Raw genomic sequence first — 26,835 nt, forward strand, 5'->3', positions numbered from 1 at the left:
ATTCACCTTTTTTTGTGGTAATAATCTGGTGGGATAAACAAAATGTTTTTCTTTTTTCTTTTTGAATATAAACAAAATGGTAAATAATTAACAAGGAGGAGAGTAAGATCGGAGAAAAAAAATAGAGAAAATAGAGAAATGATAGGTCATGAATTGAAGTAAGGGAGATAACTAAAATGAAAGAGGGAGGTGATGGGATGTAGATAAATTGTAAGAATATTTTTAATTTTTTGAAGTAAGGGTATTGATGCAACTTTAGAAAGTTTTTGCAACGAGGTATTGATAGTTTGTGTTCATATATTAACATTAAAGGTATTTTTTAATATATATATATATATATATATATATATATATATATATTAAATTTCAAGGTACTTTTGGAACTTTTAAGAGTTCATTGGTAGTTTTAAAACAAAACGCTCATAGTTTTCATCTAAAACTAACAATAATGATATTTTTTGAAAATTTTGAAACTTAAAAGAGAATTTTTTACATTTTTAAAATTTTCAAAAATTAAAAGGATATTTTTGATATAAAATATAAAATTTAAGGATATTTTGTATAATTTAGTCAACCGTTTTAACCGTAGTATAAAAGGAATGATTATTTGTAATTGCATTCTAGTGTTTTTGCATTTAACACTTGTAATCAAGTGGCCATAGGTTACATGTTTATGTCTAAACCTAAACCGTTATTTCTTGCTCAAGAGAGGATATTAGATACATCTATTGCCATGCTTCAACTGCCATGCTTTTTTAATTTTTTTTTGGAACATCCCTAGGTGAGATTAATTTCAGAGAAAAACAATAAAATAATGTCAAACAGGAACTTTTCTTTTAGTACAACAATCGAGATGTAGGAGATTAAAATTCTAATTGAACTACATGACAATATCATTCAATTAAACTCAGCTTTTAAAACAAACCACACAGACCAAATAACAAACACTGAATTATGCAAAATCAAACTATGAACTGAACTAAATATGAACCGAACCAAAAGTGAACCGAACCAGTTTGTTATACTCGAACCGAACCAGACCTAGATCTAATTTTAGGTCATCGTGAAATGCAGACTTGAAATTGCCAAAAAACAAAAAAAGAAAAAAGAAAAAGAGAAAAACGAAGGAATCCTCACAAGACGACCACCACGAACAGGCGTTGCATAAACGCGAAGAAGCGGGCGACGCCGGCGAACAGGGGAGCGATTACCGGCGAACAGACGTTACAGAAACGTGCGAAGACCGGAGGTAGATCGTGGACTGACTGCAATCACATGCTTCTGGGTTTTCTTCGTGGCTGCAGGTTACCACACCTGTTACTGGTTACCTACGTTTCATTTCACCATGTCTTCAGCATCAACTGTTTCTCAATCTGTGTCACTTCCTGCTCCGCCTACTTCAAATTCTGTTGCTAATGGTTCTTCAATTCCCAATTTGATCCCTGCCCCATCTTTCCATAGTCACCAACTACTGCCTGGAACTCCCATGGTACCTGGGCCACCGGGAATGTCACCGTCGCTGCCAGTAGTGTCGACAACTCCGGCAGCTCTGTTTCCACCAAACGATTCTGCTTCCACTATCCCGGGACCCCATATGCATGCAACTCCTAACTCAATTAATCCTTCTTTACGTCCACAAATTTGTGGTTCGTATCCTTCTCTAACTCCTGTTGTTTCTCCACCTCATGCGATCTGGTTTCAGCCTCCTCAGTTGGGAGCCATGCCCAGGCCTCCCTTTCTGCCATACTCTGCTTCTTACCACGGCCCTCTTCCTTTTCCTGCTCGTGGAATGCCCCTTCCCTCTGTCCCATTGCCTGATCCTCAACCTCCCGGTGTTACTCCTGTTCAAGTTGCATCTGCCATTGCTGTGTCATCTGGTCATGGAAATCAGCTTAGTGGCAATTCGTTGATTCAGACAGACTCAAATCATCCTCAACTTGGTATGCCGTATGCTGTTAAATTATTATCTTTATATCATGGTAAAGCTATTTATACTTCTGTGATTTTATGTGCCTAAGCTACCGTTCTTCATTCATTGTATAATCATTTAACAGATAGCCAGAAACACGCTCAAGGTGTAGGGCAATCTGAGAACATCCCTTTAACTAAACACTCGGAGGATTGGACTGCTCACAAGACCGAGGCAGGAATAATCTATTACTATAATGCATTGACGGGAGAATCTACCTATGAAAAGCCTTCCGGTTTCAAAGGGGAGGTATTTTTCCAGAAGTTTTCTATTGTTTCGAATGCAAATAAGTTTCGTTTTATCTACTTGTTGTTTACCTGTAAATCTCTCTCCCTTTCTTCCACCCTCCCTCTCCACTTTTGCATCACACCATTAGTGCGTGTGTGTGTTGTTCTGGTTTCAGCAGCTTTTTGACCAATTCTTCTTCAGCATGAAGCTTTTGTGGAATATGGGCTGAGTAACCGGCTGAAATGAACAATTGTTGTCATTGTGGTTCATTATTGAACTTTATTATCATTTATTAATATGTGTGTGTATATAAACATATAGCAATTTGATGTAATTAAATTTGTTGCAGCCTGAAAATGTCATGGCGCAGCCAACATCAGTTTCAATGTAAGTGGCCTTATTAACCATGATGGAATGCGATTGTTCCATATAAAACTGAAACATTTTTACTTATTTTATTAGTCACTATCTAGTGAATGTGCTTATATTCCATTGTCTGTAGGTCAAACTTGTCTGGTACGGACTGGGTTTTGGTTACTATGGGTGATGGTAAAAAGTACTACTACAACAACAAGACAAAGGTATGCTCAAAGTTCATGTTTGGAAGTTTTCTTGTTTGAAATAAATTTATGGATACATGTCCCCGCTGTTAACAATTTGTGTATCGTGAGAAAATGATCCCCTGCTGTTAGTTTTCACAAGCTCTTCGAAATCGTGAGTTTGGATCCTAGTGAGGTGTGGTCCCTGGTTAGATTTCATGGGTTTCGATTTCAAAGATCTTTTTTTAATTATCCTATAGGTTCTTAGACACAAGTAGATAGTGTTGATGATAATTTAGAGGTTTACTTACGGTTTTGATTCCTTATTATTATTATTTTATAAGAGACAATTTCATTGATGTATGAAATTACAAAAGAGAGGGGGAAAGAAGCCCCGCAGCCAAAGGAGTTACAAAAGACATCTCCAATTGGTTAAAGGAGAATGAAACTATAACATTTGAAATGATTAGATAATTTACACCAAGAGATAGCAATGCTAAGCACATTATCAAAAAAGAGTTCATAGTGTTGAGCTTTGTTGTTGAAGAGACTTGTTTCGTCCAAGCTAGACCGACCATAAAAAGGCTCTAACAATATGTTTCCATAGGAGACCCTTTCTACCCTTGAAAGGATGATCTTCGAGAACGAGGGAGAGGAATTGGTTGATATCCGAAGGAAAGACCACATATCAATTAAAAGCATGAAGAATGTGATTCTAAAAGGTCCTTGAAAAAAGGCAGAACATGAATAGATGACTTTGAGATTCTGTGTCCTTTTTGCAAAGAGTGCATCAATTGGGAGACATCGCCAGAGAGAGATTGCGCGTTGAAGCTTGTCATGTGAGGACAACCCTATGTGATAACTCCCAAAGAAAGAATTTAATCTTTTTGGGGTAGTGGTCAGACCAAATACCATCGATGGGGCTTATCGAAGATAAACCACTGTTTGCGTACCTAGAATCAATTCGTGATTTTGTAGAAAAGAACCCAGATGGTTCCAGCATCCAAAACCATTTGTCGTCAGATTGGAGAGGTTGATGGGTAGTGAATGTTTGCGAGAGCATTGTCCATTCATCGGTTTCCAAATCATTTAGATGTCTACGAAGATGGAGATTCCACGCACCATCCTCCCTGCTCCATGAATCAGGGACCATGGCTTCCTTTGCAAGTGACAGTGCAAATAGGTTGGGAAAAGATCTATGCAATGGAATATTGTTCACCCAAGCGTCATACCAGAAAGATATGGAACTCCCACCGTCTAAAATGGCAGCAACGTGCTGATCCACAAAAGGTTGGAGATAGGACAAAGCTTTCCAAGGACCTTTGGTAGTGGACATAGATCGATTACCAGTTTTGTTACCGCACAAGGATGTTCCGAATTTGGCAATGATCACCTTCCGCCATAAAGCATATCTTTCCATTCTAAAATGCCAAATCCATTTTGCAAAGAGACCATTGTTTCTCAACTTGAGATTGGTGATCCTCAAACATCGGCGGATTGTGGGGAGGTAACTTTGTCCCAAAAAACATGATGTAAGTCAGAGCCACCTTCCTTCCCTTTCCACAAGAAGTCACGAAAGATCTTTTCAATCATATTAGCCACTTTCCTAGGAAGATTGAAAAGGGAAAGATAATAGTTAGGAAGTTTGCTTAACAAGGCTTGAATAAGAGTTTCCTCCTTTAAATATGTAAGATGACGACCAAGCTTTAATTCTTCGTTCAATTTTCTCAATCACCAGGGCCCAAAAAGCGAGAATTTTGGGCTTGCCATGAAGAGGATGCCCGAGGTAGGAATTTGGCCACATTCCAACCTTGCAACCATATAACCCCGCAATGTCCTAAAGCTGTGTGGGAGTGAGATCGATGCCAGAATTTCAGACTTTTGGTGATTGATGGAAAGGCTAGAACAGGGCTGGAATGCATCAATAACTTCAAATAAATTCTTGATATGCTCCGGATTGTAGATAGAGAATAATATAGTGTCATCTGCAAATTGGAGATGAGAAATAGAAAGAGAGAAATGGAAAGCCTTTCTTTTCTTGGTACTGAATCTTTCCATCCAATTCCGCTTGAGTTAGCAACCGACTAAGGGTATCAAGAATGATATTAAAAAGGAGATGTGAGAGTGAATCCCCTTGCCTAATACCTCTAGAAGCATGAATTTTTCCTCTAGGACGACCATTGATAATGATCGAGTAATTTGTTGATGAAATACAACCCAAAATCCATTTTCTCCAAAGGCAGCCAAAACCTCTAGCTTGAAAGATGGTGTCAAGGAAGGCCCAATTGACAGTATCAAAAGCCTTTTCAATATCAAGTTTAATCACAATGCCCTTCTTCCCCTTTCTAGCCCACTCATCAATAAGTTCATTAGCAATAAGCGAAGCATCCAAGATCTGACGCCCCTCAACAAAAGCCAACTGATGTTCTAATGTAAGGGTAAGAAGACCTTCTTTAGTCTATCAGAGAGGCCTTTGGTCAAAATGTTACAAATTCTAGTAGTCAGACTGATAGGCCTAAAATCACGAACTCTTTTTGCATCAGCACGCTTGGGAATAAGACATACATAGGCCTTATTGAGATTGAGATTAGCGTCGACAATACCTTTATTAAAAAAATCCTTAAACACCCTCAATATGTCGGGCTTAAGAATGTGCCAAGATTTTTTACAGAATTCAGTAGTATATCCATCGGGGCCTGGGGACTTGTTTGTACCAAGAGCACATATAGCCTCTCAGATTTCCTGTTCATTGAAGGGGGATTCCAAGTGCAATGACGGTTGCATAATGAGGAAGGGCTAATTAAGTAAAGATAAATCAGAGAGGTTGTTCTTCTTCAAATACAATCTGGAGAAGAAACCCAAAAATTCCTCAACAATATCAGATTCAGCCAGAAGGCTCGTACCATTTGTAGAGACAATTTCAAGAATGGTGTTTTGCCTTCTCTTTGTGGCCACAACATAGTGGAAGAAACGAGTGTTTAGATCACCTTTGTTAAGCCAAATGAATTTGCACTTCTACCTCCAAAGAGTTTCCTTCTTGGCCACCACCGAGAGAAGTCTTTTCTGCCCCCTATGGATGGGGAGACAATCATTTGACTCGTCAATGCTGTCCAGTAATGTGATTTCCGCTATGAGTTGGCTTTTTTTCGTATGAACACATCCAAAAGTATCTTTGTTCCACACTTTGAGAATTTCTTTAAGACCCTTCAGTTTGACTATAAGACCGTGACCCGACCGTCCAAGCAAAAGAGTGTTCTTCCACCAATATTCGATGAGGCCATCGAAGTCTTTGTGCAAAAGCCACATATTTTGAAAATGAAAAGGGGCGGGACCCCATTTGTCAACACCAATGGAAAGCAAGATAGGGTAGTGGTTGGAAGTGGGTCTCTCCAATCTCTTGGATGTAGTATAGGCAAATTTCTGTTGAATGCTTTCAGTTATCAAAAAGCGGTCAATGAGGGTGAAGACCGATAATGCCTATATCCACACCAAGTGTAAGAGCCATTTTGAAGTGGGATATCCAATAGGTCTGCCTCGTCAATAAAAGAATTAAATGTTTTCATACTAGTCCTTCTTTGGGGTTTGCCATTCGTTTTCTCATAGGACCATCTGGACACAATTAAGTCTTCTCCCAAGATCTAGTTTTATGTGCATAGGCTTTGTAGGTCGTAAAGCTCCTACCAAAAAAGAGGTTTATTATCGGCTTGAGAAGGACCATAAATACCAGAAAGCCAAAAGAGAGTTGTCAGCCAAGAAAAACTGTAAGGTAAGGGATAAAAGGCCTTTATATACCTCTTTAGAAACAATGGATAGGTCGTTCCACATGATGATGATACCACCAGAGGTTCCCAAAGCCTTCGACACAGATCAACTGATATGCCTAGAGCTCCAAAGAGACTTTATGATAAAACGAACCATTGTAGGATTGTGTTTTAAGATGAGATTTTGCACAACCGCTCGTTTCTCCCAAGCCTTGATACCTTGGATGTTCCAGGACAAAATAATCATGTAGAAGAGATCGACCAACCAAGAAAAGCCTTGGCGTAGTCCTTATCATAATTTTTAGATGTAGAAAGCCTCTTTAGTTCATTAATTCCTCTGGTTTGTTTTTGGGATCCTTTGGCCTTCTTAGAGGATGAAGGTATAGCTGTAATACACAAATTATGTTCCAGTAGTTAGGGAACCACAACTTGAAGGTGGGATGTTGGGTCATAAAGAGCTTGTGACGGGTTCACCTTCCTGTTCAAGATCACTCTCGGGCAATAGAGAAGCTCCAATCATAGTGTTTTGTAAGGAAAAACAAGGGTAAGAGAGGTGGGATGTGAGAAAGGTGAGGGAGGAGCGGTGGAGAGGGGAAGAGGGCTATAGGCTAGGTCTTTGTGGTCAGAGAAATTAGGGCAAGAGGCCGAAGAGATGAATTTTGTGCCAGTTAGTTTTTTTTTTTTTGGATAGTGATAGAGAGTTTGCGAGGGGATCTATTAAGGTCGGAAGGTAGAGGTAGGGTAGGTGGTATGGTGGTGTTGGAGTCCGATAGGTCTAGAGACAAAAATTGATTGGTCCGTTGTTGGTGATAGGGTTTGGATGGGTTAGGTCAGGTAAAGAGTCGGTTTGCAAAGTAACAAGGGCTAAAGATGGGTTGCTAGGCTTATCGAGACTTTGGTTGGGTCGGGGTGTAGTGGGCTTTTGTTGAGAGATGGGGGGAAGGGTAACGGGTAGAGCTCCTGTTGAGACAAAGGGCTGAGGGGTGGGCTTTTTAGAAATGATAAATGGGCCCAATGGTGGAAGATCGGGCTTTTGGGTATGTTGGGAAGTAGGTCTGGTAGGTAAAGGCTTTGGTAAGGGAGGTGAAGGTTAGAGGATAGTACCTGTGGAGCATGTTCAAAGGTGGACTCAAGGTACGGTCCAAGGAGACCCTTTTGCAAATCAACCGGCGCCTTGGGCTCTTTGCTTTTCGAGGAGAGCTACCATCCGGTGGTCGGATACGATGGATTCCGACAACGAAACCCAAAAATGGTTGCTGTTAAAAAAGGGGTTGATTTGCACCACAATTAGAAACGTGGATGGAGAAGGGATCCCAACTTCAGTCGGAATGAATCTTGTGGAGTTTTGTTTTACTCTAATCATTGCCTCTAAGATATCTAGACGAGATAATGTTTTCTTGGCTACTTCGACAAAACCTCCACAGGCGTCCCCAATAAACTTGAAGGTAAGGTCGTCCTATAGGACTAATTTAAGGTTTTTGAATCTGATCCAGCCGCCATAGCAGGGAACGACCGGACTCGCTTTGGCAGTGCTATTATTCCATGTGGTGAACTTTAGAGAGAATGGACCCACCTTGTACCAATCTTTTGTTGACTCGAGGATTTTGGCTTACTCTTCATCTTCGCATCTAAGAAGGGCATGATCAGCTTCGATGGGATTGATGGCACAACGATCATAGACGTGGACTTGGAGGGCGCTTATAATACTGTACCAATCATCGTGGAAACACTATCTCTTTACAATGAGGCTGTGTTGAAATGGATTATGGCATGTGCATACTCCGTTGCTTGTTTGTCTGTTAGCTTAGTCCCTCTGTGGTGCAATAATGGAGCTTTTGCCTTTAGTACCTCTCTATAGGATGGGGGAAAGTCTCCCTATAGTTTTTAGTTGGCGCATTAATGGCGGGTGGTTGAGGGTCACACTTCTGTTTATCTGTGAAGGAGTGTATCAAGGTATAAAAGGGGCTTTCCATCCCTTTCTTCCTTCACCAATAGGAATAAGAATCTTATTAAGGCCACCATCGTTATTGAGCTTGGCAACTTCTGCCAATATACCCCTTCTGTTGGATGACTTTTCAACCCAGACGGTTTGGTCATCGAAGCGAAACTCCCTAAAAAATTTCTGGTTTAGTGGGGCATTCAACAAAGAGGCTCGATCCTTAGTAGTTTGAGTCAGTCAAATAAGTGAGGCCCTGTAACGTTCATTGGTGTCGATGGAGAAGACCTTCCGATCAATGGTCACTGAGTCAGGCTTTGTCGGCGGCTTAGTTCAGAGGCATTATGATTGGGTAGGCAGGGTATAGGTCGGAGGGGAGTGGAAGGGGTCATGGTTGTCGGAGGAGGTCTGACAGGGGGGAGAGAGTAAGGTCACCCATATTCCCTGCCAAATTCTCTTCTTTGATTAAAAAATGTGGTTTGCTGTTGAATAAATTCCACCTCGTCCTCCATCAGTCAATGTCTAGTTAGGTGGTTTGGTCCAGTGGCTGGAACTAATATTGTGAAACTCTTCTGTTCTCAAAATTAAGCCTTCCCGTTTTGCTTTAAAGAAATGGTGTTATTTTCTCTAGCAGTTTGCAAGCTTTGGGTGTGACAGTGTAGAAGGTGGTCTGGTTTGTTGGTTTTCTTTGATTTTTGAAGGCTCGGTCTTTTCATTCATTCAAGTTATCTTGCTACCATTCAGTATTGGTTTGAAGCTCTCACTTTGGTCTTCAAAGAATTTTTTCCTCGACTGCTCCCAGATCTTCAATTGGCATTAGCTTTAAAGTTTTTGTGTTCTATGGCTCTGGGTTTGGTTTGTTAGATTTTAAGTGTTTGTTTTTCTGGAGTTTTCTTTTCATTGTATCTCATTAGTTTTGTCTACATTTATTTTTCTCCATTTCTCTCATCTCTTGATGGTTATTGTATTTTTGAACTTTAGTCTCTTTTCATTTTTCCGATGAAAAGTTATTTTTCCTTTTCCAAAAAGGAAAAAAAAAGACTATCCTATAGATTCTATTTTATTTAGTTGGAGTCCCTTCTTGTAGTAGGGCTTCTTTTTCTATGCTGTATTTTTATATGCTTGTGTATTCTTTCATTCATTAGTTGTTTGTTTTCATAAAAAGAAGCGGAATAGATCTGTTGCCTGATTGTTAATTTGTTCATGTAAACTCATTGGATCCAAAAATGAACCTCAGAATCACATTAACGATTCTTTGTCCTTCACTTGAAATGTTTTGAAATGTAAGGCTCTTATACCATAGATCGATAGTAAATTTTAGCCGCAAACTTAATTTTCATCTTTCAGTTGTGCCAACTTGACTCTCTCTCTGAATCAGATTAGCAGTTGGCAAATCCCAAATGAAGTATCTGAATTGAGGCAACAGAATGACGAAAAAACAAAAGAACATTCAGCTCCTTTGCCAAATAATAATGCATTGACCGATCTAGGAACTTCCTCTATCAGTATCAATACTCCTGCCATTAATACAGGCGGTCGTGAAGCCACACCCCTTAGAATGGTTGGAATATCAGGGTCATCTTCTGCTCTGGATTTGATCAAGAAAAAATTGCAAGACTCTGGAACTCCTGTAGCTTCCTCGCCTATTTCAGCTCCAACAGTAGCTCAACCAGATGTGAATCTGCTGAGAGATGCTGATGCTACAGTTAAGGCACTGCAGACTGAGAACAACAAGGATAAGCCGAAAGATGCTGATGGTGATGGAAATGTATCTGACTCCTCCTCGGACTCCGAGGATGTAGACAATGGGCCAACTAATGAGCAGTTAATCATCCAGTTTAAGGTATCATCTAACTTCCCTTTTATTGAGAATCATTATCATAATCTTTTTGATGGCCTGATATTACTGGAGTGAGTTTTTGTCCTTTTCTTGTTGTAGTCTTCTCTTGCTAGTATTCTGATTTGAAGTTCATTCTATATTTGGGTCTTTCCTATGCATCGTGATATTGGGTGGGCTAGTCTCTGTGATGTAGATGCATTAATTGCATACCCATTATGAATAATACGTAGCTGCCGATCAGTCAGCCAAGCTTGCAGCCCATTTATTGAGCTGAAAATAAGGGGGGAAGTCGAACACCCTTTCACATGGCCACCATTTAGTGGTAAGCCAGCCTGGGCAGTCGACTGGTCGGTGTATCCACATCATATTCTCTAATCATTGGCCATGGTCTCGATTTGTATGTTCTTCCTGTTTACTATCATTCTTGAAGTTGCCATCGTATGTTGCTCATGCTATCTTCAGTTTGAGAAATTTCTGTCCTCTGCAATCTTAACCGTGGAAGTTGCTCATTATGTTGTAATTGTAGGAAATGCTTAAGGAGCGAGGAGTGGCACCATTCTCTAAATGGGACAAGGAATTGCCGAAGATAGTTTTTGATCCCCGTTTTAAGGTTTGTTGAGTATAAAGATTTGAATTACTTTGTTCGGGAATAAGGGGCTGCTACCAATGGTACCCCTTGATACAGGTTTGTTTGATTTTGTTTGTCTATGTTAGACTACTTCTATACATTTGAATTCTTAGTTGACGCATGACTTTCGCCTGTTATGGCTTCTAACAAGTTTGTTCTTCTGCATACCTCGTCTCTTTAAGATGGTCAAAAAACTTTTTTGTTTCTAAAATGTATTTACTTCTATCTATGCAACATTTTGTGATCTGTTTCCTTTTGGGGGGTGATCTCGGTGGTTAAATTGTTTTGTGATTTTTCTTAGGACCAGAACATGATTTTATTTTCAGGTTTCTCATTGTATGATGCTCAAAAATACAAAATAAAACTGATTTCAAAGCAAAAGACAAACAGAAAATGGTTACAAAGGAAATGTGAAAGCTTCCAATTCCAATAGTATCATGTTGAAATAAACCGTCATAACGATGAGATAGAGAACATCAATGAGATGTTTTGAGATAAGCTGCTTCAAAATGGTCTGACCACGAACAATATTTATCTTCAAAATCAATTCCTTCACAGCATTGACTCATTTTATAGAGAACTAGGTTCTATTTTGTATAGTTGGGCTCTTGTTTTGTGGGCTGGTGTTTTGTATGCCTATGTATTCTTCAAAGTTGTTCTTATTAAAAAAAACTGTTATTTGTTTTGAGAAGTTTTTATTCAATGACAGGCTATTCCTAGTTATTCAGCTAGGAGGTCCTTGTTTGAACACTATGTTAAGACCCGTGCTGAGGAGGAACGTAAGGAAAAAAGAGCTGCTCAGAAGGCTGCAATGGAGGGATTTAAACAGTTACTGGATAGGGCATCTGAGGTTGTATCACTTTCCACATTGATTATCTTGTCTTATGTTGCTATTTTTGTAATCAAGCCTTTTGAATTGACTCTGAATTAAGATGGATGAGTTGAAAACCTGAGCAATCTTTGATTTTTCTCTTTTTTTTTTTTTGTGGTTAACATAATTTCAGTTTGTTTCTCTTATCAGATTTAAAATGCCTCTAAATAGAGTTAAGTTCCTTAATTCTAAGTTCTAACCATTTTGTATTTATTATTTATTTTTAGGATATCGATCACACAACTAGTTATCAAACATTCAAAAAGAAATGGGGGAATGACCCGCGGTTTGAAGCTTTGGATCGTAAGGATCGGGAGAATTTATTGAATGAAAGGTGCCATTTAATGAGTAGCTAGAACATTTTTCTTGTCCGGTACATTTGTAACTCTTTTTGGTGCCTTCTTCTTGATTTTTTAATGTCATAATTCACTCTCAAGTTGATTAAGATGGTTGGTAATTGTTCTGTCTGGTAAAATATGGCTTTGTCAGGTGATATTTTGATGCCAAAGTTTACCGTTTAAATTTCTATGGAGAAAGTGCATGCCAAATCACATACAGACATCTCAATCCTATGCATCTCATTGCCAAACATCATATTCCTGTGCAGACTTTAAAATAAACAACCCCTCAAGTTGCAATTCACCAAGTTATGTGATCTGAGATTTTTTATTTGGCGGAAAAAGCTCTCCTGACCATGCTCTTCACCCTCGGCATCCATGAAAGTTTCCTCTGTCGACAATGATGATTCTCTGGTCGAACATATCCACGTCTTCCATCTCCAGTTGCTCCATGTCGTTCGTCGTAATCAGCAATCAGAGTTCTCGATTCTTACAATGATGCCCTATCATATACTTATCCTCGCCTCAATAACATAAATCCTTCTCTCCTTGCTTTGAACTCTGAACTTGATAGCCGTTTGTAAGGATGATCTTTGTGATCTGATAGGTGTGATGGTATCTTTTCTGTCAAGGTCCATTTGTAAGGATGATCTTTGTGATTTGACAGGTGTGATGGTATCTTTTCTGCCAAGGTTACAGTATGTGTCGTTTCCCCCCTTAGAATTTTTGCCTATTGTTTTGAAATGATTATGCTTCTGTAACGCCTGTTAGGCCTCTTTCACAGCCTCCATTCTTTGTTCTACTCACTGGGTCACGTCCATCACGTCATCAAGCCCTTAGGTCTCACACAAAAAACTTCCTCCCGTAAATGGTATTCAGCTATGGTTTTTTCTTGCTTGATGGTCAAGAAACACACGCACAGAGTTCCCTTGTGTTTTGAATGAAAACAGAGGAACATACTCCTCAAATCTTCCCACACCTTAAATTTCTGTCAATTATGTGCCCATCTGAACCAGTTGATTGGCTCGTCCTTCAAAACTGACCAATGTGATCTTCAACTTCTCTGTTTCAATTAATGTATACAACTAGAAGTGATGTTTCGCCCTAAAAAACCAGTCAAGATCAGTTCCGTTAAACACTAAAATCTCTAGCTTCTTGAACTAAATCCTTTCGTTCTGTTCTCCATCCTCTCTCCGTTGGGAAGATTCCTTTTCTTCCATTTCATTGATCAGAAGTAGCTCTTCCTCCTCTTGTTTCTTTTGTCTGCTAGTGGAGATCTCAGTGATGACTCGTCACCGTATGTTTATGCCTTCCTTCATACATCTCCTTAATCATCGTGTTCATCACTCACATTTCCTCCGACATCTTCTCTATGGACTTCTCCAGAATCGGCAGTCACTGGAGTTCCTTCCTTATCCCATCGATATTCGATTTCGTTGCTCCCAGATGCTCCTCTATCTGTTTCTACCTCCTAGGGTTTCGAATGGCTATGATACCGCTTGTAAGGATATTGCCTTACTACTATTTTATTACAATATCAAGCAAAATAATTACCAGGGTTCCGAATGGCTCTAATACTGCTTGTAAGGATATTTCCTTATTACTGTTGTAGTACAATGTCGAGCTGAACATTACAAGGAAAAGAACATTAGGGCAATCTAAGCATTCCGAATGGCTTTGATGATTTTTATCAATTGGCAGACTGTTTTGTATTAGTTCTTGATGGAAGGGCTAATCTGTACCCCTGCCCTTAGTCTGTCCTCTTGTCTCCTTTTGATTATACGTTTCTGTTTCTTATTCAAAAGATATTTGATCTGATATATTTAGAGGTGGTGGAAGACTAGATATATATTAGGAATCCGCCTCACCTGCAAATAGACCATCTTAACTAGCTCAATCCCCAGAAACAGAGCAATGCTCCGGAATATAATTTATGAACTTCCAAGGGAAAATTACAATAAATAAACAACAAGGAAACAGAGAAACCTAGCTACCAGCACTTTCTCGAGGGCTGGAAATCCTCAACCACAAACTAAGCTTGATGACAACTCAGATATCCCCTCCCATCAATGAAAAGCCCCTCATAAACCCTTCATTCCCCAACTGTCCCCACCAGCCTAATAAACTCCACTCCCCCACTAACAATTATTCTCTTCCGAAATTCCCTTTCTACCCCTCCGTTTATATGTATGTATAATTGGGGGCCTCACAATATCTTCATATCTATCCTTGAACTTTTCGTGTGTGGTTTAATGTATTCTTTCTCCTTAATTAACAAGAACTTTGGCCTCCTAATTATGGAGACATGTATCACAGATATGACCGCACATGTCAATCCATTTCTATGCCAAGGTAAAAAAAAAAAAACTATTTGGACTATTATGTGTGGCTGTATGCCATGCATGTATGCGGATCATACTGTTGGAAAAGCTATCATTTCTAAAGAACAAGAACAGTAGTTTATCATTTTTATTTAAAACTGTGGGGTCAGGCCTTCAGATGTTAAATAGGTTTGGGTTGTCTTGAAAGTAACTTCATTGCAGTTAAATCTTTTGTAAAAGATCTATATTTAACATGCCTCTTGTTTAATTAACTCAGGTTTGACTGTGAGTACCAACAACACAGTCAAACAAATGTTGGATCGTTGTTATTACTTATTTTTCTGCAAATTGGAACTTCGGCCCTTTTACATATTGTATGAGGATCTTTATTTTAAATGCCCCACATTGCCAGTTACTCTTCTTGTTTTCGTTATGCCTTGTAATCGTGCCTTTTGAAATTTTAAGTTTGGTTGCTGTCATTCCTTTGATATGGCTGCCCTCTTTTGATATGGTTTTACTCTAGGTGGATACTTATCCAAATGTAATATGAACTGTTTTCTACACAGAAAGTGCTTACTATTGATAACCTCTGAAAAAGCAACTTTGAGTCAACAAGGTAGTAGGCTAGTAACCAGAATCTCATATTTATGTTTGATCTGTCTTTTAACTTCAATTTATAACTTGGGTTTTAGCTGGATGATACCTCTCTATAACTTGTAGAGTCCTTTATCTGAAGAAGGCTGCCATTGAAAAGGCTCAAGCTTTATGGGCTGCTTCCACCACTAGTTTCAAGTCCATGCTGCAGGAGAGAGGAGATATCAACGTCAATTCCCGTTGGTTCAGGGTGGGTGCACCATGCTCTCCTTAATTGGTAGTTCATTTTCTGAAGAGTTTATGATTGTCTCTACATGGTTTTTCTTAATCTCTTTATAAAAGGAAATTTGTTGAACTCAAGTGGCTAAATAATGTTAGTTAAGGAGGTAGATAATACACTTCCCTTAATAATGGACATTAGAAATGTTGAAGTTGTTTATTCGTGAGCCCAAAATGTAAGAAGTTAATAAATTATAGAATTGATGTTAACAAGTTGTGGGCCCATAGTGGGTTTAAGAACACCTTGGACCAAACAAGGAGTGGACCAAATAACTCCACTCCACCCCCAACCAACTCCTCCCCTAAACACCCCCTTTGGGGAAGATTTGACATTAGTAAAATTTGAGCAAATTTGCAAAGATTTGACACTAGCATTTCATATGATATCTTTGATGGGATTTGAGGCGATGAAAATCAGCTCTTCCACCAGTCTTTGGAAGATCCCGCATTAGTAAAATTTGAGCAAATTTGCAAAGATTTGACACTATCATTTCATATGATTTCTTTGATGGGGTTTGAGGAGATGAAAATCAGCTCTTCCACCAGTCTTTGGAAGATCCCGCATTAGTAAAATTTGAGCAAATTTGCAAAGATTTGACACTATCATTTCATATGATTTCTTTGATGGGGTTTGAGGCAATGAAGATCAGTTTACTCTATTTTCTGAGTTACTAGTGTTTTCTGAAGGGCTCTGTAGGTTTTATTATTTTGTCCTTTTCCGATACAAACCTGGTAAGGTTTATTTTCTTCATGTTGTTGGTCATGTTTTCTGATTGTTTCAATAGAAAATCACTGTTTTTGATTAGTAAGCAGAGGTTGTGGAGAAAATAAACCTGATAAATTCATAGGTTTTATCAATTTTCAAGTATGCTGGACCAGTTTCAGAACTCAAAAACTTGATGAAAATTTTGTGTAATTCTTTTTCTGATCCAATCACTCAGATTAAACGATGTTGGAGTCTTTTAAAATTTCGATTTTCGTCTGCAGTAATAGTAATGAATGTGAGAACACTTTGACCACAAGTTGACTGTTTGTTTTACACAAGTTAACTGTTTTTTAATACTCAGCAGAGGTTGTGGAGAGAATAAACCTGATAAATTCATATTTATTAATTGTCAACTATGCTGGACCAATTTCAGGACTCATAAACTTGATGAAAGATTTTGTGTAATTTTTTTTTTTGATCCAATCAGTCAGATTAAGCGAGGTTATAGTCTTTGAAAAGTTAGATCCTCGTCTACAGTAAATAGTAATGAATGTGAAAACGCTATGGACTACAATGCTACATTTTGAAACATACACCTTTAACTAATTTCCCCTCCCCCTCTTTCTGTCATGTTATTATAGGTAAAAGATAGTCTGCGGGACGATCCAAGGTACAGATCTGTTAAGCATGAGGAGCGTGAGATGTTATTCAATGAGTACATATCCGAACTCAAGGCTGTTGAGGAGGAAAAGCAGCGTGAATCAAAAGCTAGAAAGGAGGAGCAGGTACACTAACTTGAAATTCCGATTCCTTATTACTGGAACCTGCTTTTATCATAGTTAGAGTTGTACGTTAGTCTATCCAGGTTGGTTATTTGGGGTAGTGTTTTCAAGGTTCACTAGGTGCAAGAGCTGAGAGGCGAGGTGAGGTGACAGATGACGCTCCTTTTGGTTCTTAGTGGCACCCAAAGGCCAAAGCAAGCAACTTCATTAAGATGTTTGCCATCTTCACCTTTTTATTGCCAAGTCCTTGCCGAGGGGTTAGCGTTTTAGCCTAGAGATCTTTCATCTTCCTTCTTTGATCTTGACCTTCGACTTAACCCAACAATTTATTTCTTTTCTGAGCAATGGTTTTTGCCCTAGCCGCTGATCTACATTTGAATGAATCTTAGCCACTTTTCTTCCATTCTCAAGTAACATTTGTTTTCTTCTCTTTTGAGAAGGAAACAAAAAAGTTGAATCCCTTGTTTTGTTTCTGCTTGACATTGGCAGCTGCTTTGGGTTGCATTCTCTCTTTTTAGTCGGTTTCTAAAGGATGATGAAGATATGGTTTTTCAACAGCTATTGATTTCATAAGAGGGTAAAAAGGTGGTTATGCGCCTTATTCTATGTAGCTGGAGTTCGATACCCTTCAAGACTAATATCCGTTATTTCTTCCTTCAAGCTTTTGGTTGCTCTTATCCAAAGGATATTCTTCTCTATTAAGGCTTGTGGAAGCTTCCATATCATTGTTTGTCTGCCTCATTTTGTTCTGTTTGATTGGTGGTTATTGAAGGGAGCTTTTCCAAGGTTCCCTTATTTTTTAAAGACAAGCATCAGCCTTAGCTTGTTCGATTTGAAGCTGCCAGAGTTAAAGTTTCTTCTTCTTGGTGTCTCTCCCCAATCGATTTGCAGAATTTTCTATGTCTTATGCTTTTCCGATATTGTATTTATTTTCCTAATTAATTATCTTGTATTGATTTATGTATTACCATAAGTTTACTTGGCAAGGTCTTGTTTTGTTTCGTTTCCTTGTATTTTGATCATTGGCCTCTTTTCATTTATTGAATCTTGTTTCCTTTTCAAATATATATAATACACACACAACTAAGGAGCATAAAAACTTAGAGAAAGAACCCCCATGAGAATCTAACGAGCTGTTTGGGCCCCCAACTTTAATTGGGTGGAGTGGGCTATTATAGCCCACCCATTGTTTGAGCTTCCAATTATAATATTTGATGTTTCCAACTATTATAATCCACAATTAATTGCAATATTACTATTTCAAATCTATCTTTTTTACCATTTTTACAATTTCCTACATATCCTCTCTTCTCCTCATTAACCTAGACTAAAATAGTTTGCATCCCAAACACAAGCTATTATAACCTAGACTAAAATAATCTACACCTCAAACACAAACTATTATAACCCACTAACTATAATAACCAACTTAACACCCCAAATACTTCCTAAGAGGCAAATTGAACCAAAACAGAGAAAAACAGCAAACCAACAACAGACAAGATTGCACAATGAAAGACCAAAGAACTCTAAAAAAACCCTTATGAAATTATGTGAGATTAAGGTAAATTAGGATATCTTGGTCAAATCCTTGATTGATTAGTATTGTGATTAGTTTTCTTGATTAGTTAAGATTATGATTAGTTTTCTTTGCTAATTAGGATTAGGATTTAATTAATTAGGTTTAGGATTAGTTTGTTTTCCAATTCTCTATAAATTGAGAATTGTCTTCGGGAGTGGTATCCATTTATCGACATCATCCAGAGTGGTATACATTTGTTAGACTCCAACAATATTATATGAATGAGAAGAAAACATGGATCATCTTCTTTCGATGGAGCTTGGCTAGGTTGGAGACCTTCCCACTCTTCTCACTTGTTTTTACAGGATACCTCTTTAAAAAGGGGAAAAAGATCTTATGGCTGAACTTCATAAACTTCATTATTATTATTATTTTAATATCCATGAGTGTTCAAGTCAACGTATGCACACATCGATTAATCTCATGGGACAACCTGTAGGACCTTATAACATTTGAGTGGCAAGGAAACTCATAGGATATTAAATCTCAAGTAGGTGGCTAACATGGATTGAAGTTATTCCCTCCAAGTCCTTTATTAAATCGTGACTTTATTGATCACTTGGTCAACCCTTGATGGTTTATGGTTGAACTTTGTTCGGGCTTATGTATGGTATCTTCCCTTGCTACTTTCAATTAATATCGAAAAACTGAATTAGAACAGAAGCGAACACACAATGTCGAGAGAGGACTCCTGTTTACAAGAAAACTCCCAGCCAATTTGAGAAGGTTGGTAAACTCTCCCAAGAGACCACTCTCTACAGAAATACCGAAAATTAACCTAAAGAACAACTCCACACAATTCAATCATAATAAAGCAATAACATGGACCACCCTCACTTCAACATACAACAACCTGCTCCCAGTAACTAAAAGTTGGTGTTGAATTCCCCTTTTTACCCCTCTAACATATGTCTGAAGTATTGGAGGTGGAACGTCTTCCTTTTGGAGTTTGTGCTTAATCGGAAGAAACTCATCTTTTCAGATAAGAAAAAGTGCATCTAATTTTATAGTGTCTACTTCCTTTTTATCTTTGTATTAGAGTAAATATGCTCCTCCTTTTTCTAACTACAGCTTGTCTACTCACATTACTCTAGCTTTTGTAATTACTTATTAATTGGACTTGTGTATACATTTCACCACATCAATAAAGTGGTTTCTGTTTCCTAAAAGAGCATAAATCATCTTCTCATAACCAGACCTATAAAAGGTGAACTCACTTTTGCAGCAAGTTTTGTTTGATTTGTTGTGCTCCTAAAGAAACTATCTTTGCTCTCCGGGAAGTGCTTTCAGGTTTTTGGCTAGCGAAAAAAGAAAAGAAAAGAAAAAAAAACAAGGGTGATTTGGAAAAATTCCTCAAAAGCTTCTCTGGTCTTTGTAACTGGAGCAGAACAACACTATTTTGTAACATCTATAATTTTTACATGTTATTTTGGGACAGTGTACAGTGTATAGCTTCTTTTTCTTAAACAAGAAACTATATATTGTACTTGTTTATTCTTGTGTAAAATAAGAGGTAAAAAGAGATGTTTTGTGCTTGTTTGTTTTGCCTTATCCACTGTAACTTCATTTTGCCCATGTTTTTCCAAAAATAATTCTGAACTTGATACAGACAATTAACCACCAGTATCAGATTTTTCCTTTTTGGTCTATAAAACGTAACTTCCATGCTGAATACTCATACTAAATTTCAAATGTTTATTTCAGGAGAAACTGAAGGAAAGGGAGAGAGAATGGCGGAAACGGAAGGAAAGAGAAGAGCAAGAAATGGAAAGGGTGCGCCTAAAAGTACGGAAAAAAGAGGCAGTTGCATCTTTTCAAGCACTGCTTGTTGAATCGATCAAAGACCCTCAGGTATATCTTTTGGACCATGATTATATGCTAGTTTTGGAAAAATAAAGACAGGAAAAGAGATAATGGAGGGTAATGGATTAAGAAAAATGGAGCCTGGCATGTCTGATCAGTCAGAATGTAGTGATTGAGATGTCTTTTGCTGGCGAATTTACAAGCATACGATGTGATTTACTTTTTAACTGAAAATTGCTATGAAGTTAACCATAAGTTATTGGATCATTTATTTATTTTTATTAAACATGTCAGAAATCAAATACGTTCTGGTTTGGTTGATTCTGCAGTGTCAACTATGTATGTAGCACTACTCAACAAAGCAACCTGATCATTTATCTGATGCTTTTTCTTCTTTTTCTTTCTTTCTTTTTTTTTTTTCTTTTTTTTTTGGGGGGGCTTAGGCCTCTTGGACTGAGTCAAAAGTTAAATTGGAGAAGGATCCACAAGGGCGTGCATCCAATCCTGATTTAGATTCATCTGACACAGAAAAGTTATTCAGAGAACATGTAAAGATGCTTCAAGAGGTAATTCTACAACTCACTTATCTTTGATTTTTCATCCCTTTCACTAACATTTACAGAGTTACGTTCAATATTCATTTTACAAGAAGTATATAATTTGAATTTGGGTTGATTTTTCATCCCTTTCACTAACATTTACAGAGTCACGTTCAATATTCTTTTTACAAGAAGTATATAATTTGAATTTGGGCTGATTGTTAGAACTCAAAGACGGTTGTACAATCTATAGAACATATCTTGTTCAAGTTGCTTTTTCGGGGCTTCTAACATAAATAGAGGCAATCTAAGATTTGTTTCTCTCATCTTTTTCCCGTATCTCCTACCCATATGCTTTCTACTAGGATTCAAATGTTATGAAAACTAGATGCTTATCTTATTGCTGTCCCAAATTTTTTATACGTTGAATCACAATAGAATTTACGTTCATGTTTATGAATCTGTTTGTCTAATCTTGATGATTTTGCATTGTAATAGAAGCTCCTAGATATTGGAGTTATGGGTTCTGAACCTCTAATTCGAACTGGTATAAAACTAGGTGGTATAGTCTCTATCTCAAAAGCAAATGTACTTGGAAAGAATTGGGGAAACAGTTATCTGTAGATCGTATGAGAAAATAGGTGATCCCTTGCTGGTTTGCTCAGCACTACACTCACCATTTATTCTCGATGTTTGTAGCTAATTTCGTAAATGCTTAAACAATTTGAATGGGAAAAGATTTGACATGTATGACTGGATAGTTGTTTTCCACGACTTTAACATGACTTTGAGACTTGAGAACTGTTCCCTTAGTGGGTTGGTGACTCGCGTGTCTTTTCACTACATTACAACTGGAGAGTGAATGTCTATGGCTGTTGCCTGTTAGCAGTTTTTGCCGACGCCTTATTTCTCACTCAATCTTTTCTGTTTGAATTTTTCTGCAGCGGTGTGCAAACGAGTTCAGAACTCTATTATCTGAAGCTTTTACAGCCGAGGTGGTTGCTCAGTTATCTGAAGATGGAAAGACGGTTCTTAATTCATGGACAATGGCTAAACGAATTCTGAAGCCTGATCCCAGATATAGTAAAGTCCCAAGGAAGGAAAGGGAAGCACTTTGGCGTCGATATGCTGATGATACATTGCGGAAGCAGAAATTGGCAAACGATCACAAGGGAGAAAAACATAACGACTTTAAGAGTAGAGCAACCATTGACGCTGGAAAATTTCCTTCTAAACCAAGAATCCACGAGTGAAGAAGAAAGTTTGAAGCGTTTTTTTCATCTCATTCGAATTTTTTGGTCGACAGGCAGACGTTTTCTCTTCCTATCACGATTGTTCTTTCATAGGGATGGGATCACGTTCAGTCCTGATATAATCAGTGTTTTCAAGTGCACCTTTTTGGTGATTTGTTAGTTTACTCGAAAATATATTTATACTGCCGAAGGAACTGGTTCAGCAATTGTGCAATTCCTTTCGGTCTGGTTCTTTTCAATATTATATATGCGATAGGATGGTTTAATAGTTGAGAATTCACATGTCATGGTAGTAAGTAACTAGTAACTAGTAACTAGTAAGTTTCGCCATCGAACTGATAACAGCGGTTACTGGATTGGAAATGGTTCGATCCAAATCAGGACATGCATGTACTTAAACGGATAATCTATCACGTTAAGCAACTTTCAAGAAACTGTTTGTTCAGTACAGCATTTTGCAGAACAAGTGTAAGTTGAATTAGACTGACTTATTGTCAATTTACCGTGGCCGGCTGGCCATGAGCTTAAAGAGATAAATTAGAAATGTGAACTATTGCCATTTTTGTATTTTTGTCTATATTTTCATTCCATATGATAGAATAACTGGCGAAATATGAAGAAAATGTTACTAATGAGAACTCAATATTGTTAGTCATTTAAATACATTTATTGACGATTAATTAAAATTATTTATAAGAATATTTCATATTGATAATTCTTTTTTAAAATATCTATTCACTACATTTTCATAAAATTTAAGGCAGATTGCAACTGTCACTCATAATATATTGTGAAGTTGTAAAAATTAAATCTTGAAACTTCTACAAGTATTCAAATAGGACCCTAAAAGACTTATGATAATGATAAAAATTTGACCTACAAATGATAAAATTGAACCTTTGAACTTATACAATTTGTTATAATTTGTACATTTATACAAGTCTGAGGATTCAATTTTAACGCCTATAAAAATTTGAAGATTTAACACTTGTAAAAGTTTGAAGGTGTGATTGCTACCTTAAAAGGTGATTTTTGTCATTTGAAAAAAAAACTTAAAACTCCACACTTAACACCAATTTTCAAGGCCTCGAGATAATGCATTCATCCCGAACCATTCATATTGTATTACCTACCGACTGAAACCCACCCACAGACATTTAAAATTAGACCATAGTGGGTCCAGGTTTAACATTTTAAATTTTAAATAAATAAAAGGAGGGGGGAAAAACTGTAGGGACCGGGAGACGTCGTAGACTCATAGTCATAGGTGGTGGTTGTTGACCAAAAGAATGTCCTTCCAGGCCTCATAAAACATCCAGGTGATGCCAGAAGAAGGCATAACCTTCAAACAGCTAGCGCCCCATCCTCTGTAGAGTCCCTTAATCCCTTCCTCCCGAATCACTTCAGAAATTGCTGCTGCCATGTTTGGTGGGCATTTCCCTCGTAAAGCTCCCACCATCAGTCGTTTTCTAGCCACCTCCAAAGGAAAGCTGATTGTGCTCGCAGTGAAACCTACCCACATCCACATCATATCCAAATGAAACAAGTACATCTCACAGAACATCAATTCCATCACAAGAAGCAGTTTAGTTAATAGCTAAGAAGCATGGATACGAATACGGGACACAGATAGGACATGACACGGACATGGTCACACATCATTTTAAAAAAAAAAATCTAGGACACTAGAGGGCAAGGGCACATTTTTATGGAAATATACATTTTAAAAAATGTATATCAATTTTATGTCAGATGAAAATTCAGAGTAAATGAGTTGATGCATTTATATGCTTAAAAATTTGATGTATTTCACGCTCAAATTTTATTATTATTGTCATATATGTGTTGCTTACTCAACAAGTGTTCTATGCATGTTTAACACATTTGTTGAACTAACGAGTATCCAATACGTGTCCAACAAGTGTCGGAGTGTCTAAGTGTCTGATATGGACACACTAGTCAAACTAAAATGTATGTGCTTCTTAGGTTAGTAGGATTATAATACTTGAAATAGAAGCACAAGTTGTAAAAAAAATAGAATCAAATGACATGCTTTTTCATGAATTATTCTAAAACAGCAATTTCACCATTAAGATCAAATTACTCACCTGAAAGAGCTCCAACCAGAAGCATCTCTATGCGGTTTAGAGATTTCTTCTTCTTTTTTAGGCAGTATGTTTTCTTCATTGTCTCATACATGAAATAATAACTTGTACTGTATGGAAGCATGCCAACAAGTGTAGGTGAAATACCCGCATAAAATGCACCAAAGCCACCATCTCTGTAAATCTTGCTAACTGCAATGGTTATATTGGGATAAACCTCAGGACTGACTGTCAAGCGATCCTGCATTTAGAAAGTAAGCGAAAACAACACTGAATAATTTTAAAAGTGGATAATTTTTCAAAGCTTTCAGGGAAGAATTCTTTTACATCAAGAAGATTGGACCACAAAGTTCTATAGAAGAAACAACTGGGCAAGATCTCAATAGATTGGTACATTTAGCAGTCAATATCTTGGTCACTTGAAAGGTGAAAGTAGCATATGTAAAAGTTTTCTGTATATAAAATGAATATTACTACAAATCAAGAGCTTTTACACCAGCAAAAGTAAACGTGACTTTCATACCTTCAAAACTTCAAGAGGATGGCATGCAAGAGTGCTAACAACACCAGCAGCGGCACCGGCTACAGCAACAGGAGAAATCCAGGAGAGTGAAAATTGTAAATTGACAGGGCCAAAATGTATGCTTGGCTGTTCAGCTTCATTCCATCTCTCCTGTGCTGATGTCATTGCTCGTTTTACACATTCAAATGTTCCCAATTCAATTGCCTGTGTTGGAATTATACGAACCATATTGACTGCATTTCCAGTCCATAGACCTTGCCAACCTTGCTGCTGAATGACCTCAATAAAGCTACCAGCAATGTCTTTTGATCCCACACCAACAACCATTCTTGTCCTGCATATTTTTACGTGAAGTAATCGTGATATACTATCAAAATGAACCGATTAACAAACCTAGAATACGAAGAGGTAGATTATGACATTGAAGGTTTATATAAACCAAATTACAAAACCCTCAAAATAATTTTCACATCCCAATACATAATACAACTTAAATTAACATTTTATCCGTGCTAGTCACCAGATTCTACATTTCCCCAGCAAGGCTAAACACAGTAACATAGTCTGATCCCTAACAAAACTGCTATCCTTGCTTTTCCGCCTTGAATGGTAACTCACAAAGCCAAACATTTGGCAATATCGTCAGTATCATCAGCCATTAATGACGTACAAAAAACTCAGGGTACTATAGATGAAAGTAATTACAAGGAAAGCCAACCTGATTGTCTCAAGAGGAGCAAGCACAGCTTTTGTCATAGCCCCTGCCATGGCCCCACTAACAAACTCAGCAACTTCTCTAGTCCTAAAGAAATCCTGAGCGTTGAATCATGTTTAGACGTAATGACCAATAAAAGGCTATCATTCTTACTTTTATTTTTGCCTTGGTACCAAAAAATTAATTATATCTTGATATGCAGTTCGATATTTGTTGCATTGTGGAGAAACTAATGTGATCAAAATAATGTATGCTCTCTCTGCATTGTGTATTTGCTAAGAAAAAGAAGTCCCAAATTAGGGATGAAAAAACACGGTTTCTGTGAGAAAAATATACATCAATACATCTGGAAGGACACAATTTGATGGGGCAAAATGGTAACAGGAATCAGATACAAATACAAAGGAGCATGCAATAAAAATGCCAAACCCAAAAATACCACAAGTTTAATCCATCTGAAGTTATTGGAAGTTAAAGGAGTGAAACTCAAAACCCAGACGACTTCACCCAGATTCTTAGTTCTAAATTGCTGAAACCCATCGCACAAAATGCATTCTTGATGAGAAGTTTGAAGCATTCAATCGCTTTGCTTTTATATTTTTCTCCTCTATAAAGTGACATAAAAACACAACGGAGTGGCGAGAAGAAGCAATGAAATTTTCAATGAAAAGGCAAGGAACAACAAATTGGGTGTTTCAAAGTAGAAGGGTTATTGGAAAGGGAATGTGTATTACTTGAATACAAATGATAAAACACAAAAGGGAACTTACTTTAACGGCAATCCTGGGATCCGGAAGCTGGAAATGGAAGGAGGGTTTAGTGTTGTTATCGATTTCAAGGTGTTGTTTGGGAAGCATCGCGTTGGCATAGCCATCATCGAAAACACCAGCACTGCTTACCTGAGGGGAGTAATTCTTTTTGTGGGATTGTGATTCAAACGCCATAGATTTGGATAGTAAAGCTCGATACTGAGATTGAAAAACAAAACAGGAAAAAGAGAAGAGAAGGTCAATCCAAAGTTGTATTTATTCGTTCAAAAAAGTAACAGCGCAGAGGCAGAAACAGAGAAAAGTATGTTGAATTATCACGTGCCTGGATGGAAGATTTGGAATTTTGTGACATTGAGGAAGGTTGAGGAAAAGATATTTACGAGTTTTTTGGTTTTTCCCGCCTCGGTCTCGGTCACAGCCCTGGCCCCGCTCCAAGTATTTGCAGGCTTCTACGGCGGGGCAGCGAGAGTGAGTCGATGTTGGAGTTGATGATGAGATTTGAATATTTAAAGCCTTTTTGACTTTCAGATATTTCAAAAGAGTGTTGTGGACTTGGGTTTTCTTTTTTCATTCCGGAATAACGAGTCCTCGTCGCGGTCCGGTCTAGTGTTGGTTGATTGTCTTGGCAATTCAAAAAATTCGAATAAAACCTCAAATCCAATATTTAAAAGTCGGGTTTGCCTGTCCGATTATAACTCATTTTTACTTGTTAATTTAAAATACATAAATGATGATATTTAATATAAACTTTAA

General features: G+C 37.7%; 2 protein-coding genes across 3 annotated transcripts; one reads left to right on the forward strand and one right to left on the reverse strand.

Annotated features, from left to right (window-relative positions):
* Positions 1-1,060: 1,060 nt before the first annotated feature.
* On the forward strand, positions 1,061-22,249 carry PRP40C (pre-mRNA-processing protein 40C). Its single transcript, XM_039044234.2, has 13 exons — positions 1,061-1,940; positions 2,055-2,218; positions 2,547-2,584; positions 2,700-2,778; positions 9,812-10,276; positions 10,800-10,883; positions 11,611-11,751; positions 12,000-12,106; positions 15,152-15,275; positions 16,652-16,795; positions 20,079-20,225; positions 20,621-20,743; positions 21,661-22,249. The coding sequence occupies exons 1-13, from the start codon at positions 1,346-1,348 to the stop codon at positions 21,967-21,969; spliced, it is 2,520 nt and encodes an 839-aa protein (XP_038900162.1). The 5' UTR covers positions 1,061-1,345; the 3' UTR covers positions 21,970-22,249.
* Positions 22,250-22,979: 730 nt separating this feature from the next.
* Positions 22,980-26,583, reverse strand: LOC120085221 (Mitochondrial substrate carrier family protein). 2 transcript variants are annotated; one of them, XM_039041116.2, is made up of 6 exons: positions 26,405-26,583; positions 26,083-26,280; positions 25,316-25,410; positions 24,598-24,931; positions 24,078-24,315; positions 22,980-23,481 (listed from the first exon to the last, which is right to left on the reverse strand). In XM_039041116.2, the coding sequence occupies exons 1-6, from the start codon at positions 26,432-26,434 to the stop codon at positions 23,231-23,233; spliced, it is 1,146 nt and encodes a 381-aa protein (XP_038897044.1). In that variant the 5' UTR covers positions 26,435-26,583; the 3' UTR covers positions 22,980-23,230. The 2 variants fall into 2 exon arrangements, with proteins under 2 accessions (XP_038897044.1, XP_038897045.1); XM_039041117.2 differs by lacking the exon at positions 25,316-25,410 and having other exon boundaries at positions 26,405-26,563.
* Positions 26,584-26,835: the final 252 nt, after the last annotated feature.

This window comes from Benincasa hispida, chromosome 9 (genome assembly GCF_027475165.1).
Source record: "Benincasa hispida cultivar pf3 chromosome 9, pf3_genome.v1.1, whole genome shotgun sequence".
NCBI lineage: Eukaryota > Viridiplantae > Streptophyta > Magnoliopsida > Cucurbitales > Cucurbitaceae > Benincasa > Benincasa hispida.